The 14,056-nt window shown below is 47.2% G+C and overlaps 1 protein-coding gene across 1 annotated transcript in view; it reads left to right on the forward strand.

The window, feature by feature from the left end:
* Nucleotides 1-14,056, forward strand: part of PRDM16 (PR domain containing 16) — a 214,421-nt gene that overhangs the window by 155,746 nt on the left and 44,619 nt on the right. Inside the window, exon 3 of the mRNA XM_009889626.1 lies at nucleotides 7,041-7,175. Coding sequence (XP_009887928.1) covers nucleotides 7,041-7,175 — 135 coding nt within the window. The remainder of the gene's footprint in view (nucleotides 1-7,040; nucleotides 7,176-14,056) is intronic.

A 14,056-nucleotide genomic window follows, 5' to 3' on the forward strand; every position in this document is an offset into this window, starting at 1 on the left:
CATCTGGGGTTTTTTTTGCTGTTGATGCTAAATCTCTGATGTCTGCCTTCACCTTTCCAGGAAAACGGAGATACCTATGGATGAGTGATCTTATGAGTAAAGCTCCTGATTAGTCCTTGATAGAGATGAGCTTAGTTCTGGTCTTAACTGTGAATAACCAGTTGTTATAATAGAGCTAGATATGACTGTTTTAACAGGTACATCCCAGATCAGGTGGCGGTGGTGAACTGAGCCATCCCGCAGTCCGCTGCGGGACGAGTGCCTCTGTGCTTCCATTTGCTGTCATTAATTTACCCAGAGAACATACTATTTGCCTCCCTTTTCTCTCTCCATTTGGTCTTCTTCAGAGCATCAGTTCTCTCTCACTGCTGGTCGTGCTGCTTCTGAGAAACATAGAAAAGTGAATGATTTATGTGCATTCCAAAAGCAAGCCGCCAAACACAAACTCTTTTTTTTTGTGTTGCTGACAATGACTTGTAAACAGTTGGTTTGAAGAATTTTGGCAGAGGAAATTTCTGATTTCCTCCTGGTCTAAACTGGAAGAAGATGTGGTAAAAGGTTGCAGTTTGTTTTTTGGGAGTGTTTTTAAGGTGGGGGAAGAGGGACTGAGAATATTATTCTGTGTGTACATTTGACAGAGGAAAAAATATGTACTGCAGACAGTAATTTGTGATTACTATTGGGTTTCTCAGTTTTTTTTAAATTGTGATATAACTTTCATATAGAGCATCAGAAAGGAGCGTGAGTGTGTGCGCTTGATCTTTAATTAGAGGTGTCAGCCACAGAAAGCTGGGCTCGCTCAAGAATGCCCCTACACTGAACTGGTCCTGCAGCACTTGGTGTGATCAGTTGGTTACACATACTGTATCTCACCAAGTCCGGGAAAAATCATCCTTTCCAGACAGTTTGACAGTTTGTTAGACAAATATTGAAGCATCCTAGTAAATAAAAGTTCGAGGTATTTGCCAGCCTTGGAGATACCACCTGTATTTCTCACTGCAGCCGTAGGGGAAAGGCATATACTATGTGTTTGCAAATACCGATATTTTTATGGAACAATTGTCATTTAGAGGCAGGATTTATGAGACTACCCTGTGTTCTTGTAGGTAGTATCTTGCTTTTATTTTTGTACCTATGACAATTTGTAAGTATCTAATTAATACCTAACTGCCAGGGACTAAATAACTAGTGGTTTAATCTGTACATACCTTTGTTTGCTCCTGGATCATGGGCACACAGAAAAAAATGCTGTAATTAATCAGGCAGATAACGTTCCTTGAAAATTAGGAAGCCAGATAAATCTAGACTTACAAGGGTTTACACCAAGCAAAATTGTAGACTGACCATTCCAAACGGCTTTGCTAATAATCTGTTCCACATCGTTACAGCCTATTGCGATTGCTTTTTACTCATGCCTGAGGCACGTTTCTTCCTCAGAATTCGTGAGTGAGTGAAACTGCAGCACATGGAAGAAGGGAAAGTCACAGTGGGGTCTCTCTGGTGTGTGTAGAAGGTCGCACACCTCAAAGGAACAGTTTTGAATGAGTTCCTCCTTCTCTGTCAGCACTATGGGCGGCAGTGGAAGCCCGGCGCGCTGCCCCGGGGTGGCAGATGCCGTCGGAACGCGAGGGAAGGGACGTCACCGCAGGAAGACACTGGCAGAGGCTGAGAATTGATCCCGCGTGTCTTGACTCCCTCTTCAGCCGCTAAATTACAGGCTGAGGATTTCCTGCCTTTACGTGCCGCGGGACAGCGATGCTTCCCTGGTCCGGGATGGGAGGACGGAGTGGGGGTACTCCTTTTGGGGTGCGTTGCAGGTGCTCATACGTTTTGTAGTTGTTCCTGGAATTGGGCAGATCCCCGTGCAGATATTCCACTGCACACCGCGCTGCCGCGATCACTGTCCACAATTACCATTAGGGTCTGTCCGTCTGCTCAAATGCAGTTCTGCTCTTTCAGCTTGACCTGTCGCCCCTCATCAGGGGACCGCCCGCACGCGTCCAGCCCGTTGCAATTGCAAAGGATAAACGTGTTAGCAAAAATCCTAGGAAATTCCCTAGTTACAAGTAATGCCTTTTACTTATATATGTAATGGGATAGGAGAACTCGCATAATTACTTCACTGTGCTTCAGCTGGCAGGTGGTAACTTACTGCTGTTTAACAACGGTATCGCTGGTAATACTCTGTCCGCTCTCTTCTACCTCTGTAACATTTATTTTGTTTTCCAGCTGTTCCGATTTCAAAGGTTCCTTATGGATAACAGCAGCGGCAAACCATTCTATAAGGGACAGTAATATGCAAAACATCGCTCAGTGATGCTGCGGGGCCTTCGCTAGCGATGCCTTGTTCTATTTATGGAGTAGAGTGAGTGTGTGTGAAAAACAGGGGCTTAAGTTCTCAGGGTTTCATACAACCTCTTTTTTTTTCTCATTTTGATCTGTGAGATTTCACACCGCCTCTTTGGGTTTTAAAGCTCCACTCCGATAAAACCACAGAGTTTCGGGTGATTTCTAGCTAAGACAGGACCTCGCTGAAGCAGAGCTGTCGGGCCCTGTGCAGGGGCCATGCAAAACAGTTGGTGAATTTGAGCTGAATTCTGGGTTTTCCCAGAGCTAGCTGAGTGTCTTTAACCGAACATTTCTAGAATACGAAAAAGAGTATCTGAAAGATACAGCTACGAAATAGAATAGACGGGAGTTTGCCGTGCTGTATTCCCAGGGTGACTCCATTTCACTGATTGCTGCTGTATGAATTAACGGTACCGGGCGGTCAGTGGGCCGCTGCTTATTCAAACCATTCAAAACTATATGCTGTATACCCAAACTGCTCAGTGGCTTTGAATCGACAGCTGAACGATGACGATTCATTTCAGTGTTGTTTCCCAAACGCTTTCCCTGGCAGCTGTGATCGCTTTCTCTCTAGCTGTGTCCCCCTCCTGCCCCTGGGGTGCTGCCTTGGCTGTTCCACTTCGTTAGCTAATTTGGGGTCAGTAAGGCCAAAACAAGTACTTTAGTCTCAACAACAGTCAACAGCTTTAGTCAGCCTCCGTGTTCCTAGAGGTTCCCTGAGATAAAACAGAAGTTATTGTTATTCTACCTTGAGTAAACTCAGTAGAGTTTTTCAATCCACAATAAGAAGGCTTTTTTTGTTGTTGTTTTTTCTTGCAAAGTCCAAACTACCTTAAATGGGCTCTCTGTGTTAACGCTGTATATCAGACCTTCACGATTACAGGTATAGCTCCAGGGGAGGTAAACAAGGGCTCCTAGAAAGTACCAGTTAAGTGAAAGAGCCCAGTTCGGGGGCAGCGGGAGCTTTGGTGGGGTCTCGCTTCCCCTCCCAACCCTGAAGAATAAGTTCAGCACCTTCAGGTGGTTCTCTTAAAAACTTCAGGGCCCTGAATAAATGCAACCAGTTTTGAGGGGGAGTATCAATCAGAAAAAAGCCGTCAAACACACTCCCAAACTCCCTTTGTGTGTTATATGTCTTCAGTTTGATTCATATGTGTATTTAATGTTTTACAGAAGTTGGTGGTTCCTGACTGGGTTTTCACGGGGTCCTTTGCTTTGGCACCAGGCGCAGTCCTGGTGCGTTCTGGCACGCGGAGGGTTCGTTGCAAGCGTAGAGCTTTACGTGTTCTCTGTGGGAACAGTGCTGCTGCTTGGACCCAGATCTGTGGGTGCTCCTCACCACAGGAGCTCACGCCTCCGCAGCCGCAGGGCTCCAGCGCTTGATGGCCACTGAGGACCTGCAGCCGGCGCAGCGCGCAGCAGCTCCGCCGTTAGACCCGGAGCTGGAAACCCCAGTGCTCCTGGCTGCGCATCGGCTAGCTCGTGTGCCGGGTTCAGCTCCTGGCTACGTTCAGTACCACCTTTCAATGATCTGAGAGTCATTTGCCTAAGGACGTTCCTCCATTCCCTTTCTTTCTGCCCTTAGACAAGGGACCTGTGTTCAGTGTGGGAGAAGAAGTCAGGAGAGGCCCCGGTTATGGCAGAGGAGGCAACTGGGAGAGGAAGGGAGAAGCCAGGGGAGGGATGCGGTGGGGTTGTTCAACCGGTGAGCGATGGGAAGCGATGGGATGGAGTGGGATGGGCTCGGCGGGGCTCGGGGGCTGAGGAGGGAGCGGGGAGCGGGCCAGGGCTTTGCGAGCGAGGAGAGCCGGTGCCAGGTACGGCGGAGGTGGGAAGGAGGGAGGAGAGAGGCTGCGTCGGAGGAGCGGGGACCGAGGCGTGCCCTGGTGAGGGGATGGGCACTGAGGACGTAAGAGGAGAGGTTTGCCAGCTCGGGAAGATGTACTGGGGCAAGACGGGGCAAGATGCTGGGGTTGGTGGGCAAGGAACCCGGGATTTGGAGAAAAAAAAAATCCGAGTCCTGAAAGTTAAGGCTGCCTGGCAAAATGCGGGGGACTGGGGGTGAGAGGCAGCGCTGGAGAGCTTGGGGTTAACTTGGTGGGGTGAAACTCGTGGAAATGGGCAAAAGATTTGTGTTTACTGCCCTGGTGTCCTCTTGAGTGCCCAAAGGTACGTCATTTCCCCTTTCCTCGACCGCAAAGGCTGTGAGACCGGAGGGCAGCGAGGCCGAGAGCTGCGGCGGGGACGGGGCCGTGCTGCCGCTGCGCTTGCCGGGCTGCGGCTGCGCCGTGGGGCACGGGGCAGCACAGGGACGGCGTGCGCAGGCACTGGGGGGCACCGCTGCTGGTAGAGCGCGCTCTAAAACCCAACCCAACAAGGCGAAAGTGAAACAAGTGACTGCGAATTAGGTCATGTAAACCAGAATTGGCTAATCTGACGGTAACAGCGTAGCCCGTGGAAAACGCCTTGCAGTGCAATTTCTGATTCGAGCGTTGCATGGTGGTTTGGAGAGGAGCACTCGCGCCCCTTCGCTGCGCCTGAGTAGACAGAAATTAACTGGGGCAGTGTGGCAGAGGACGTTGCCTGCACAACTCCCGTTTTATTTCCTCGGGAAGCCGGAACGCGTGGCATGAAGGAGGCAGGGCTTTCTCCGAGAGGGAGGGGATGTTTCGGGGCCAGGACAGGTGAATCGCAAACTGAACTCCGTCAGTGCTTCTGTGACTGTGTTCCGAGGAAGCCGCTGACACCAAACTCGCCTGAAGTGGCGGCTCATGGCACGTTCCTCATGATCTTTGTCTGAGAGTCTCCTCCACCGGAGGCAGACGGGCTCTGCTGCGGGTGCTGGACGCCAGCGGTAACCTCAGAACATGGGAACATGCAAGAATAGTCCAGGTGTTCAGGGTCCGTCTCTTTGTCTTATTTCTTGAGCTCTAAAGGGAGTTCATCAGCAGTCCTCACAAGCGTGGTATAAAACTGAAGGACAGTTTGGGTACATGGCGTTGCCGTGTGTAGTATTTATTTAAAATACTTCTGTGCGTTGTTGTAATGCAGCTCTTCGGCCTTTCAGTGCTTCCCTGTTACTAGAGACAGAGCTCATCCATTTAGGTAAACCTCCTGACGTCTCATCGGTGGGCGGCTGCCGGGCGGTCCCCAGGCAGGGCATTAATGAGAGTGAGCACAGGGAGGGATGGTTCTCCCACCAGTTCTGTCCCAAACAGACACATATTCTGGGAGACGATGCAGTATTTCCCTGACGTTTCTGTGCCATACTTTGCTTAGGAAGGAAGAAGCCAGATACGAATGGCATGGTTTCCCCTCGGTCCATTTTAGTACACGTAGCTCGACAAAAAAGGGTCCGTGCTGGGAGCGAGAGGCCCCCGTGTGTCTGCTGGGACGGGGCGGGGAGGTGGGGGCTTTCCGGGGGATGCTGCCGAGGCGGGCGCTGGCACGTCGCGGGGCCGATGGTGGCACGGTCCCGGCGCTCCGCGGGCGTTGGGAGCCGGGGGGCGAGAGGCTCAGCCGAGACTTCTCAGCCTGACCTCATACTGGACTTGTTGCTGTCCTGGCTGGCTTTGAATTTTCCCTTTCCTTTGTTCCCACCTTTTCTTTTTTTCTGGGTCTTGAAATAGATGGGAAAGTATTATCGTATCCCACGAGATTTTGAGAGAATTAATTGCTAGTAAAAGCATGTTAAGAGCTTTTGATGACTGAAGTAATTTGCAATGACACAGGGTCTAGTAGGGGTAGAGGGAACTCTAAGTCGAAGGAAAAAGGAGTTTGTGTAATAAGGAGGCCCACTTGTGAGCAGAATCCGGCTGGCCGTACTTCGGACTGGGAGGGCTTTTCCTCACTTTGGTGGTGTCCTGTGTGATTTTTAAAATGTACTTTGTTGAGTGAGTGGTGAAATGGATCGTCGCAAACGTGGGTATGGAATGCTGAGCATCTTTTCTGTTTCTACGTCATCAAACTTACTTTGCTGTCTTAAGAAAGAAAAAGCGCTAAGTCTCTTCCTGGTAAAACAGTGGTTTTCTTTAGACCGCAACCCTTTAATTAACCCCTTTTCCCCCACACCTGGAGTTTTAAGTTTTTGAGGGGTTTTATTTGGAAGGATTCCTGTTTTGCACACCAGCCAAATTATATCTCACCTTCAACCGCACAGATCCCCTAATGCCAGTGAATTTCTAGTGTTGTAGTTATAAAAACAAAGGCAGCATTTGTTACAGCATTTTTAAAAATATAATTTGACAGAACTGTGGAAAGTTACCTGTTCTAAAAATTTACTCAAAAAGCGAATGAAATTTTTTATTTATAATGAAAAATGTTCCTGCATGAAAGGATAAAATAGATAATGTGAAGATGGAGCAGTTCAGAGAAGTTATCTGCTTTGATTACTTAAGCTGGTATGGATACAAGACCCGTGTGTTTGTCTCCGTAACAATTGTGATCGCCAGCCTGTTGCTCGCGGACAGCTCTGACGTCCGTGGAAGTTCTGCTAACCAGGAACTTCAGATTATGCCTAAGAGCTGATTTTAGTCTCGTCATGTGTCTCTTTATTCATTACATATACCATCCAGCTTTCTCCTTTCTATTTCGTTTGGAATCCTGCCTTGCAAATCTCCTTTCTTTCTTCATTCTGTAGCTATCGTTTGATGTCAGATGACCCACGTATTTCTCCTTCTCCTGTTCTACAGATTGCTGACGACCTGGGAAATGAGAAATTCTGTATCGACGCAAGCCAGAGCGGAGCTGGGAACTGGCTGAAGTACATCCGCGTGGCCTGTTCCTGCGATGAACAGAATCTAGCCGTGTGTCACGTTAACGACCAGGTAACGACTTTGGCAATTACTAGGTTGCCATGCTCACCTCACCGCTTCAACAGCTGCTGGGGTGGGTTGGCGGGAGGATCGTGTTTAGTGGCAGCGCTGAATGGAAGCGACTGAGGGACTCGTCCATTCAGCAGCGCCGTGACAGTGTCCCTACAATGATCTGAACCCTCTGGACTCGTGGTCGTCCAGTCCCTGGCTGCTTTTGTGGTGGGGAAGATGGTGTGAAACGTTAACACCTGGTGTGAAACATAGGTTGTGTTAAAAAACTCAATGAGACCAATGGAAACCAGTGTTGGGATTTTGTCACCATCAAAACCGTAGAAAGTTTGTGTTACCAGGTGCCGGCAGTGGGTAGGGAGTGCGATTCTGCCCTGTAAACTCAGATTTGTCTGTATTTAAGAGGGGAGTGAGAGTGGGAGATGGTTTGGGAGTCCGCTGAGGAGGAGAAGAGTAAAGACCCGATAGGCACGTTACAGACCCGCTGCAGAGCAGTCTGTAGGTGGGGGTGTGGGCTGCGGGTGAGGGCTATTACATGGGATTAATAAGATTTTGATAATGTTCGCTGATGGTTGTAAAGTTCTTTGAAGCTTAAACCCAAAAATGAATTCAAGACGAGCAATCCACGTTGAGAGTTTCACAAACCTCAAATTGAGTACAATTCAAATACAAGTTACTGTTTCAGACCTAACTTAAATGAGAAATGCAGTCTTAATGATATTACCAGTTAGCAAACAGGAGGCTTATTTAGATGCACCCAAAAAATGATCCGGGGATGGAAAAATACACTTCTAACAGAACCATTTAAAAATCTGTAGCTGGCAGGGAAGCTGGAGTCACCCCGGCGTGAGCCAGCTCATGTCAAATGAGAGTAGCTCCGGGTGCGCCACGATGTCCGCCCGCTTCCTGAGCTTCGCTCCTGTTTGAAAATGCTTTTAAATAACTTAACTTTGGATGCAGAAACAAAATACAAAAATATCACAAAAGGTCATGATTTAAGCAATCTCGACGAGATTGAGGCACAGAGCTCTACATTTCAGCCTGCTTAGTTAAAATGAGCTGCTGATTGCTTCGGTGCCCACTCACCGCTGCTCACAAGTGCTCTTACAACACGGAGCCGTATAACCGAGAGCCAACATTTATCATCAGCTCCTTGTCTTACGCCGCGAGCTGCTCGGTGTGTTGGGTGATGCGCACGGGGCTGCTCCTGCGTCTCAGTTTCACAGAATGACAGGACGAATATCGTAGGGACCGGTACCTCTCCCCTCACCTGTTACTCGGGTCTTTTACCGTCCTTCATTCCGCACAGAAAATGCTGGTTCGCAGGAGTCTGCGGCTGACGCGGCTCCCCTTCGGTGCCTCCTACAGCTTATCGGGGCTGAGGGATGCCTTTTTGGACTCCCAGAAGATTCAACAGGACCAGTGCGACTGCACGCGCTATCTAATGCTTCCCAGCACTTTGCATGTCACTGTGGCTTTCGCCAGCTAAATACGTTCACTGATTAACAGTACAGTTTTGCTCAACGTCTCTGCAGGTGACTTTCTGCCCCGCGCTCATCCTCGCCAAAGGGTGGGGAAGCTGTTACCAAGAATTTTTACCAGCAGCAGTAGAAAAGCACAAATATTAAAGGAAGAGAAAAAAATATTTTTAATTTGCGTTTCTTAAGAAAAGGCTTAGACTGGGGAGAGAGACTGAGTTCATACAGGTTTTTTTATATAAATACACATTTCTTCCTTGTAAAGTGTTAACTTGTACAGGGCTGGCTTTTCCCAGGTTCTTATAAATGCTTCGATTAAGGACGACATATATATACAAAATTTGCCAGAAACCTGAAGGCTGTATCACATTTTATTCCAAGCCCAGTCCACTGCGTGGCCTTCCGTCCTTGTCCCTCATCTGGAGGTTTTTGGTGGTGCATGTTTTTAGTGCACGCAGCGATCTGATTGGAAAGAGCAGCTGCTTATCATACACACTCACCTCCTTTTCTTTATTTTTTCTTTCTAACGACCACTCTTTTAAAACTTCTTAATAAATAAATTTACTAAAAGTCACATCAAAGGGGGTGGGTAGCCAGGAAATGCGCCTTCAGGAGGAAGAAAATAAAAAGGTGCAGAATATAATGAAACAGCAGCAAAGCAAAATGTTTTCTCCCGCTCCACCTTCTTTCCCGAAAGATTGAAGAGTCTTAGGTCAGGCCAGCTGGGGGGAATGAAAAAACCCAGTGTAAAAAAGCAGCAGATGATGGTGATTGGTGACTGGAGGCACTGGATGCGTTGGGGGGCAGGAGTAAAGTCGGGGTGAGGATGTAGTGTTCCCTATCAATTAGCACAGCCCATGGGCTCGTTTGATGGTGGCAGTGTTTAGAGCAATCAGCAGCACATTAAAATCTTCATGGATTTCTGTGTTATTATTTATAAAGGAGACGAGTTAACCATGTTTGTTCTGGAATTTCCTATTCCTTCCAAGTTTTCTCTCACACCGCTGCTACACAAAACCAGCTCGCACCACTTTCTCTGCTGGGAAGATTCTGGTGGTAGTTGGTGGTTACTTCTTTTGTTGAGACCGATAACGATTCTTTTGGATTGTGAAGCTTTAGAGGATAAGGATGGCCACGAGTGTATTTGGGTGTCAGGAAAACTAAGAGAGTAAGATGCAAATATAAATAGAAAGGGAAAATGTCAAACAGTCCGTAAGCGTGTATGGCTGCGAGCCCATACGTGCTTTCACCAGACTCAGTGAATTCATGACTCACAAGTAGCCAAGGTGCCTTTTGGGTACAAACCCCTGTGTTTGAACTCTTAGGCACTCAGAATAGGATTACTAGATTGCAAAATCAAATTCTTCATCCTGGTCCTAAGAAACACTGGGCTGCTAAATGCCGCGCGGGAGCGGCACGCGTGTTCAGAGGTACCGCAGTCACACCGGGCTGGAGGGGACAAAATGTTTTACACTTCGTTACCTCTCAGTTAGCTGATGTCAATGGGAGGTCCATATTAATAAAAAGGGTGTGCGGGGTGTGTGTGTGTGTGACAGATCGTCTTCCTGAGTGTGAGCAGTTTTGTTGGGGTCCTTGTTTCGCTGAGGTGCAGGGCACCGAGCTGAGCGCCCCACAGGAGTCTGCGTTTGTGGCCAGCGCCGTCGTACGCTTTAAAAATGAATCCCCTCATTTTCCCTGGGGGTTATATTTAGAAAACTAAATTTGTGTCGACTTCAAACTTTCTTCCTTGTGCCCGAAGCCCCTTGCGCCGTTGGTTCAAGGGGCGATCCTGCGGGGTGCTGGTGCTGGGAGCATCCTGCGGGGGAGAGAGGAGCGGGCGCAGCACGGGGAGAGCTCAGGGCCGTCCGAGAGTGACTCCTAAAGCCGGAAACGCGGTATAAATTTTCAGAGTGACTAAGCATTGCCGATTTCTACCTAGAGCTATCCCCCAGCGCTGCCGGTTTTAACTTTCTTTAATTTCACGTTGCTAGCAGGGTACGTTGTTTTCCGTAACAGGGACTCAAAAACCGGGAGAAAGGCTTTCTCGTTCCCGTTCGGGAGGCGTGCGGAGGGTTGGGTTCTGTTTGTAAGTACAGAAAGAAAAGAAAAGCTTTTGCAGTAAAAGATTACCCACAAAATAACTAAGCAGCATTGTGATGATAAGAGCCAGGACAAGCTTTTAATCAAAACCATTTGCTTTGCAGGAAAAAAATAAACATGTTTACATGGGGAGATGGTCCTTTGTGCCTCCCCCCTCCCCGGACCACATTCTCCTCTTCTGTACACTCCTGTAACTTGGGAACGTTCCCAGAATGTACAGAGAATTTCCCTGGCTTTTTAGTGAAGTAACTGACAGCAGAATCTGGACCTCTGATTTTTTTTCCCCAATTTACAGATCAAAATGCTGCTATTTAGAAAGAGATTAATCGAGTCATTTCATTAACTATTTTTCAATTGTGAAACCAATTTTCACATGTAAAGTAGTGTTAGCCAGTTTTCTTTATATTTGTTATATCTTTACGTTGATAGCATAGAAGACCTTTGATTGACTGAGATAATTGTGTTTCTAAAGAAGGTCTGGAAAAGAATGGTAGAAAAATGATATGATTTGCTAAATGCTTCTGGAAAATGATACGCGACTTCTGTTTTATTTTTTCATGTTGCTGCTGCTGCTGCCTTCGTGGGGCGAATACCTCAGCAGTTTTGCTGTTCTTATTCAGGAGACTGTGATATTAAACAAAGTGCATGTAATAAATATAATAGCCATGAGCTTGATTTCAGGATGATCGCTGCTGCTTTTGTTGGTGTTACACATATTGGAAAAAGAAGGACTAACAGGAGTTACAGAGATGGAAAAAATCGGGCCTCTGTTTAATAAGCCAATCTTCTATGTGTGCGTGTGTAAGGGAGATATTTTAGATGTATTTTACATACATATTCTGTGAGTCTGTTCAGGATTCCTAGGTACGTCTTAAAAAGAGGAAATAAAAAGCACTGTGGCTGAGTTGAAACAAAGGGAAGGCTACTCCGAAGGAGGAAAACATCTGAACAAAAGCAAAATGTGCAGCCCCGTTCTGGCCAGAAATACACGGGGCCAAATTTCTCCGTGTTGGCGGCTCCCCGCCGGCCCGGCACACGGCAGAACACACAGTAGGCAGAACTATTTGCCTCGTTTCATTGGATTTCTAGTGCAGTTAACTATTTGCAAGACAGGACCATAAGGCAACCGCTTTTTAGCTCGTTTTGAATTGTCTTTGTCCATCCCTGCTGCTGCGCGCTGCTGCCGGGAGCGGCTGTGGGTCTGACCGTAGGTGACATTGCAGCTCTTTCCTCCGCTCTCTAATGCTGTTTTTTTCCTAAAGTGCAAACGAGGTGCCGCAGTGGAGCTGAGATAAATAGTAGGCATAGCTCGTACAGCAGGTAAACAGTGCTGTTTCTTATGAAAGATACCTAAATAATGAGGTAATACTCAGACATATTTTTCTCACTTGATGCGTTTCATCCCCATCTATTGCCTCAGTACCGGAGAGACACAATTACCACATTGTTCCTGAGCCGTGTCCGTCTCGGGAACTCTTTTTCTCAGAGGAAAGATGTGCAGCTTTGAGTACTCGCTGCTCCGCTCTCGGTGAGATCAGCCTCCGAGCGTGACGGTGTGTTGCGGTGCTGCATTATCGATACTTTCCGTAATTGTACCCAATTGCGTGGTTATGTGCTGCAGGACGTTCGCACCAGCGCTGCGCTCCCCCCGTTCGCACCCACAGAAGCCGTTGCAGAGCTGATCCGGGTATCCAGCCCAGACTGGAAAAAGGGTCCTCTGGGGTTTTTTTTTCCCACTTTCCTTTTTTTCTTCTTTCTTTAGTGCCCTGTGCCCACAATAATTTTGATAAAAATCAAGAAATGTCGTATTTTCAATCATCTGTGGGAGCATTACCCAAACTCTAGCTATATTGTTAACTATTTTGCGTTAAATAAAACTGACTGGTAATTAGGAGAGGTGTCCCTTTTGTTGTGAGAAATAAGAAATGATAATGTGTGGAATTTTTATATAAAAGATGAACATAAATAATTTATGAATGTAACTGTTCTGATGGATTAGTAAAACTGATCTTTTTCGGTGCGCAACAAATAAAAAAGGAAAGGAAACACAGCAGCAGTTTTAATTAATTCAGACCATCGGTAGCATGATTGCAAGGTGAAGTTAATTATTATAATGAAATGTTTGATGAAATTAATGTGACTCCAGCAGAATCCAACTTTTCCCTAATCATTAATGAAGCTTGTACTGTATTTCTTGACGGATGGTACCAGACATGTTTAGATACAAGAAGCGACTTTGTTCTGAGAGCGCAGAGGAGGGGTGAGGGCGCTGGAGATGATGGTGGAGTGGCAATGTTTGCCATTAGCTTTGGAACCCTGAAAGATTTTTTCCAGTGTAAAATCTGTGAATGTCTCTGTGAACCAGGCATACCTCTTAGATGGGGCTTGTATTTTAGTGCTCATTTGGGTTTGGATGACTGGCTGAAAGAGAAACGTCCCTTAAGAACTATTTTGAATTCTTTTCTCGTTTCTCTTAGCTAGCTGCAAGTGATGGCACATTATGAGTTCTGGTTTAGAGAGTCAAGCCCAAAGCTATGGGCTTTTTCCTGGTCTTTCTTTTGTTTTTCAGGCAGGTTTGCCATTAAACTCAGTGTGGTTTGGTCCTGGGAAAGGCTTTTCTTGTTGAGCAAGCAGGCAGGAAAGAGAGTCAAAGTGGAAATGAAAAATGAGAAAAAGGAGAATTTTATACCACTTGTAGTTTGCAGTGAAATCCATAGAGATGTAACTATCCAATCCACGTAAAGTGCAATCTTTCAGAAAGACGTTCACCTCCTCACACCTGTACGTGATCGTGTATGATGCGGTCAGGCCAGGATTTTTCCGCGGAGGATCCCAAAGCGCTGCGCAGTGACACACTCGGGTCCTCCCACCTGCACAGGGTCGCTTGGATGGCACGCGGGATGGGGATGGGTGCATCTCCAGTGGAAGAACTGGCTATGAACCGGTGGAAAAATGGTGATGAAATTATGCTAAGGATCCCGGCAAGCGCAGGGAAGGGTTTTGGTGCAGTTTGGGACATCTTGTGAACCATAAGCAGTTAAGATTTCATTTCTCTTCTTAAACGTTTGGTTTTGTGACCGTGTCACTGCTGCCGGTTTGAATCCCTCAATAAGGGATTTCACGGCCTTTTTCCTTGAGCAGTGTTAGTCTGTTCGTACACCAGATACTAACATTTCAGTTAATTTGCGGATGATAATTGCGGGGAGGTTTAGAGCATGCTTAAGAGAGGATGAAGGGAGGCAACTGCGGAGATGGGACAGGCGGCGCTGGGCCCGTTCCACCCCGGGGCTCCGTCTGAAGGCCGCC

The sequence above is a fragment of the Charadrius vociferus genome, unplaced genomic scaffold, assembly GCF_000708025.1.
Source record: "Charadrius vociferus isolate BGI_N301 unplaced genomic scaffold, ASM70802v2 scaffold477, whole genome shotgun sequence".
Classification (NCBI taxonomy): Eukaryota; Metazoa; Chordata; class Aves; order Charadriiformes; family Charadriidae; genus Charadrius; species Charadrius vociferus.